Source organism: Cryptotermes secundus, unplaced genomic scaffold (genome assembly GCF_002891405.2).
Source record: "Cryptotermes secundus unplaced genomic scaffold, Csec_1.0 scaffold337, whole genome shotgun sequence".
Classification (NCBI taxonomy): domain Eukaryota; kingdom Metazoa; phylum Arthropoda; class Insecta; order Blattodea; family Kalotermitidae; genus Cryptotermes; species Cryptotermes secundus.
The window spans coordinates 746,167-752,550 of NW_019733323.1; the positions used below are offsets into that span (position 1 = coordinate 746,167).

The 6,384-nt window shown below is 34.7% G+C and overlaps 1 protein-coding gene across 2 annotated transcripts in view; it reads left to right on the forward strand.

Annotated features, from left to right (window-relative positions):
• LOC111867964 (tubulin epsilon chain) overlaps nucleotides 1-6,061 on the forward strand; it is a 21,691-nt gene extending 15,630 nt beyond the window's left edge. For both annotated transcript variants that reach the window (XM_023858228.2, XM_023858229.2), the window contains 4 exons: nucleotides 883-1,035; nucleotides 2,942-3,082; nucleotides 3,240-3,417; nucleotides 5,259-6,061. In XM_023858228.2, coding sequence (XP_023713996.1) covers nucleotides 883-1,035; nucleotides 2,942-3,082; nucleotides 3,240-3,417; nucleotides 5,259-5,405 — 619 coding nt within the window. In that variant the 3' untranslated portion in view covers nucleotides 5,406-6,061. The remainder of the gene's footprint in view (nucleotides 1-882; nucleotides 1,036-2,941; nucleotides 3,083-3,239; nucleotides 3,418-5,258) is intronic.
• Nucleotides 6,062-6,384: the final 323 nt, after the last annotated feature.

Here is a 6,384-nt window from a genome sequence, read left to right on the forward strand (position 1 = left end):
AGAGTCACTATGCTACGAGCCAGAAGGTCACGGGTTCGATTCCTGATAAGGTCATTGGATTTATCCATTTACCTAATCCTTCCAGTTACAATATGGTCCTGGGGTGAACTCAGCATCTAACAGAAATGAGTACCAGGAATCTTCCTGGGAGTAAAGGGCCGCTGGCATGTAAGACTGACAATGTCACAGCCATTTGTGAGCCGATTGTCTAGAAAATGTGGGATCATCGACATCTCACAACCCTATGGGCCTCTACGGCCTGTTACAGGGATAACTTTACCTTCACTCAACCTGTGCAGGCTGTAAAATATCACAGACAGATATGGGATATCCTGAAATTCTTAACAAGCATACGTTGTTATGATCTCATCTTAATATTAAAATTAAAGTGTATTTAATCCATAAATAATAGCAGATAACTTTCCTTTGAGTTTTCAATGGATATTTTAGTAGATAATTTATAGTTTTGGTAAACTGCTATAAATTCTTTTTTTTTATTGTTATTTATTTATTTATTTATTTAAAGTGATTGTTAAGCATTCCCCTTTAGTAATTACTTGTTTTAGTACTGTGAGCCTCTGCCTTGTTTTTGCATTAATATTTCTGTGTACATTTTTATGTTGGTTTCTCATCACATTTAACTCTCAAGTATATACAGTTTTGGTCATGTTAGATGTTTTTGTTATTTAGGTGAATCTTGATATTGTGTAGTAAATGGCAGAGAGACATTTTGCAAATTTGTTTTCAGTGCATTTATCATTATTACATTTTTGTTGCACCAGTCCAACAGTTTATCAAGTGCCTTTTCTTAAATAAATATGCAGTAGTATCAAAAGCAATACATCTAACAATGAAGTATTTCAAATGCTGGTGATGTTGCAGTGGTTCGCGGTTCCCTGGGAGCATGAATGTGGACATGAATGAAATATATAACAATATGGTTCCATTCCCATGCTTGCGCTATATATCAAGTAGTGTCAGTCCACTTTTATTTCCTACATCAGGCAGCAATACTGCCCCAGGAATGTCACTGAAGTGAGTATGGGACAATGCATAACTGTTACTTTGTTTCATTTTACATTGCTTTATCAGCTGAAAATCTATATACTAACGACTGTGAGCTGGCAGTGTAATTATGAAATGTCTGGAAGGTTGTGGGAGTAAACAGTTTCTTAAAGTACTATCCCAACATATTCTGTAAGAGACTGAGGAAAAACATAATAGATAGGTGTGAGTGAATCTCAAGAGTTTCAAGATCAGGTCAAGAAAAAATACCTCAATCTAAATTTTAACATTAATTTTTCATTCTCGAACTTGTTAAATTTTCAGGTAACTGCTTTTTCATTATGCTATAGCACACAGGTTACCCAGAATCATATTAGCTGTCAGCACTGGCGCAAACAAACTTCTCAGCAGGGTGAAAAATAATCTGGCCATGGAATTTTATATATCTAAACACAATAACGTAAGAAAATTTGTCATTGAAAAAGTATTTGATATCAAAAAGGATAAGTGGTACACTTTGAACATTGTGAAAAAGTGGCTAGTACTATAAATTGTGACAAAAATTAAATAATTGGTCTAGTAGAGAACATTCTCATTATCATCTCAGACTGAAAATATCCTCACACCCTCTTAATAATAAACATCAATCAGAGTAGCAATCTCTTGACCAAGATTTAGAGCAGTGTTCTCACAAATATACTGCAGGAGTATTAATGATTACTCTGAAACAGTGGTTTAGTAATATGACTATTTCTATCTATAATACAAGGGCTATTTGAAAAGTAAACTCTGGTGAGCTGATAACAAGCAATGAGAAAAAAAATGTTATTATTCTCAGTATAGTCACCTCCAGAACTGAGGCACTTGCCATATCGGGAAATAAGTTTCTTTATGCCTGTGTCAAAGAAGTCTACCACCTGAGAACTCAGCCACGTTTTGACACCCTCCATCAAGGATTGTTATTTAAAGTAGCCACATATTTTAGTTTCCTTTCTACTGTCAGTACATCTGTTGAAAATATTTACAATGTTTGTAACATTTTATAGTCACAAGCAGTTGAATCACCTTGCAACACTTCTCAGAATGACAATTGCTTCATGAGTGACATAGTGTTTGGAGGTGCAATGTGCCATGAGCTTATTCCAAAAGTGTGAGTCACATAGAACGATGTTTTAATGGGTGACGCATATGCATCCTACTGGTGGGTCTTGATTGCTAAGTGGAACCTGGGGTTTTGAAAATGTGAATTTCCATTAATGATTAGTATTTTCACATGAACAATTGACTCTTGGCAGGGTTTTGGATTAGATATTGGATTTATTGACCACTTTAACACACAACTCATAATTACAATTAAGTATAGCTCACTCAACTAATTTCCACACTTTACAGTTCACTAGACATCTTCTAATAATGGCTATTCCTCTGCTTCCAGGCTCAAGTCCTCCCTGAATGGCAACTCCTTCCCAACTGAACTATTCTTGCTTCAGTTGTCCTCCTTATGACCTCTTTGCACGGACCAAGTAGAAAATGCCATTTCCCACAGTACCTCTATTGTAGCATGTGTATCCATCGCTGCAGGAACGTGTTTACCGAGCCTTTGGCTAGAAACAGCTCTAGTATATTTGCTTATCTCGCGGTCATTGCATAGTAACGACTCTACATGCTACAATATAATACTAAAATATGCATAATTTAAAAAATGCATTTCACATAAAAAAATACTTGTTACTATTACGGTGAGACTACATTTTGGAGAAGGGTGCAGTGGACCATAGGATACAGAGGGTTGAGAAGCACTGGGATGGCACTGTTTAGACAGAAACAAAGAAAACTAAATTTAACCAGAAGGGATGCGGGTAGGCTGTTTGGTTCAGAAAACATACACAAACATTATTCTGTAATGTGAACAATGCTGGAATTACTTGATTGGCAGGCCAGATGACTTATTTACATCAGCATGGTCACGAGGCAATCAGCTTCTTAAGGTTGACCCCCTTGGTGGGACTGTACTGGGTGCAACTCTCTTGGCAAGGGGGTCAGTTTTTGTTTCTGATATGCGCCGCAACATAGACAGGTAAGAAACATTCTCCCAGTTTTATGGACGCATTTTATAATTTACTTTTATGTCTGTAGTAAATTTTATTTCAAGAAAATTCGAAGATCTAGTTGTTTCTTAACTGTGATAATAAGTGTTCTGATGTTGACTGGATCCAACTTGTGTGATTTTCCAGATTTCAAAAGAAAACACAGTTTATTCCATGGAGCTGTAGCGATGCCATGAAGACTGGGTTGTGCTCAGTTCCACCGCCAGGTCTTACATCTTCAGTTCTGTCCCTAATCAATACATCCAACATGTCATCCTTATTTAAAGATGTTGCACAGAAATTTAACAAATTATATCAAAGAAAGGTGAATATATGTCAGAACCTGTAATCTGTTCTCAATCACATTTCTGATTCAGGTCAGTTTTACTCATAGTCATGAGCCTGCTTCACATACATCCAGAACTGTAAGTAAGAGTTGTTAGTACAGTCTTATGTGTGATAAATAGGTACAAGTACTGCATGTAAATATGCCATATTTTTGCTCATATAGGTCACACATTTTATTCTAAAGTTTGTCCAGTACGTGATCTACACAAACATGAATCATGAATTACATCAACCAAGTCTTCTACCAAAAAAACAGGGTGTAACCAATACATGAAAGAACATGATAATATGATATGTAAGTGGAATGCAAAGAAATATATCATCCTTCATAAATTCGGAGAGGAAAATGTGCATTTTAAATGAAACAGAGTAAGTGCATTAACACACACAGAACTATATGGCATGAGAAAAATGTTCAAATATGGTATGGTACATTATTTTCCACTGTCATGTCATCCAAGTTTCTTTAAGTTCTTTGACAGTAAATACAGGATTACTGTATTAAATCAAATGCAAGTTACTGTCCAAATATATCTTGTTTATTGCCTAAGTAGACTGTTTGTTACAGAGACCTGAAAAATTTTTTTTTTCTTACAAGACATAAGGGGGTGTACCTTATTAAAAGAAAACTTTGTGATTCATATGTATAAAACTTTAAAACATCTGGGGTATGTTAAAATTATATCATTGTGACATGATGGCTGAAAGGTGGAATAGCAGAGCCAAAAGAGGTGGCCTTTGCTAGTCAGTGGCCAGTAAACACATTCCTGTGCCAACAAACATGCAGGTCATCACTAATTAACAGCCCACATACATGTCACACAACAATAGAGGTGCTATTGGTGGTGGTGTTTTCTTTGTGGTCCATGCCAAGGCTATATAACAAGGACCAATGGGGCAAGTTAGAGTGTTTTAATCTGTTGTCAGACAATAAGGATGTGAGCAGGGGAGCTGAAAAATCTCCACTCTGAAGAGCTGTCTCCAAGCAATGACAAGTGAAGACCTAGAAGACTTTATGCATGCTGCTATTTTCAGAGTCTGTAAACTAGTGAGGCTTTTATAACTAATTGTAGTTGCAAGTCATAAGTGCTCAGAAAATCCTATTACTGGTCCAAATGCCATGAAGTTGATCACATTGTTTTATTGTGCTGTTTGGGGCTATCTCATACTCACTTTCTATTGGTGTTGATTAACTTGAAACTCTGTTGCCATGTATGAGACAGCCCCAAACAGCATAACAAAACAATGCGGTCAACTCTGCAGCACTTTGTGAAATCGACATTGCCACGTTGCAGCATACCATATGTCTGACGTTTAGGAGACTCATGACGCAGATGGTTTTAATGTTTGACATGTTTTTGTTTAATAAAATATACCACCTGTTGATGGTCATGTAAGACTGAAACATACTGGGATCTCTGTAATGCTTAGTCTACTTCGGCAATAAACAGTATATGCCGAGATAATATATCAAGAAATTAATCCTATCAAAAGATTACTATATTGTGTATTATAGTGATATGTAACACCTATAAAGTCATCAACATAAGCCTGTGATTGGAACATAGAGGATTTGTGATTAATGATAATGTAATATAACAATTTTTCAACAGATACACATATGTGCATATACACAGAAAGGATAGTAATTTTCTGTTAGAAATACACAAATTGTGAACAAGATAAGATTACTGTAGTAAATTTATCATCAAGATGTGTTTGTCATGGAAGATATCAATGTTTCAATGTATGACATTGGTGTGGTAGTGTAAACTAATATGTTCTTAACATATTATGTTCTTTCAAACTTTCATAAAGGCTCATGTACACCATTACCTTCAAGTACCTGGATTCGATGAGGAGGACTTCACGAACAGCCTTGAGAGTTTGCACGAGGTCGAAGAAGGATATGCTCAGCTCACAAATCTCAAAGCCCAAACAATACCAAGGTTACAAGTACTCTGATATATAACATTTTAATGAAGAGGTAATGATTCTAAAGTATTTTGATGAAAAATAAATTAGTTTTTTGTACAGTGAGGATTGATTCTTAATAAAGTTTAACAGACTGTATAATTATCTGGCTCTTGTAGTTTCAAACTACAGCTGTGTGCTATATGAATCGTGGGTATTAAGTGAAGAGTATTAGTATTAGTATTTATTGAGTATTCCAGACATCCACAAGGTGGATACAGGACTTGTCCTTACTCAGTACATACAGACCAATTACAAAAGTTGTTTACATGGAACATTACAACAGTATAAAATATAAATAGTTATGGCCTTAGATTACATAAATAGAAAGTCAGAAACATATCATTTAAGAATAATCATATTAAATAAGAAATCCACAATAAACAAATAATTATGAGTTACAAATAGTAAATAAATCCTGCAGGTTACAGAAAGTAAGATTAATTGGCAATGCACAGGTAGAACTCATAATTATAACAAAACAGGCATTATAAAATTTACATTCAGATATGTTTATTATAACTACTGTCATTATTGATCAAAGTACTCTTCTAATGAGTAGAATGAATTCATGTATAACATTTTTTTTAAATTTTTTAAAATAATAAAATTCTTCGATTGATGCTTTACATCATCAAGTCAGTCGTTGGTTTTTGTCATTTTGTTGCGTTTCCATGGACAAATTGGAGTATTCTATATTTTGTGTATATATAATAAACTGTTATTTGAGGCTTGTGTTTCTATATTAGTATAATTTCATAACTGTCTACAGGCAGTGCATTTACATCAACAACAAATATGCACTGCCTTGTAGTATGTTTGAATTTCCGACTGGCATATGAGTACCAGAAGTATGTTGAAAATAGAATATAATAACTTTTTAAATATAGGATAATGGTATACTTCACTACCTGGATTAATACAACCTATTTTGTGCACTCTCATAACTTTATACATCATTGTAAGATTT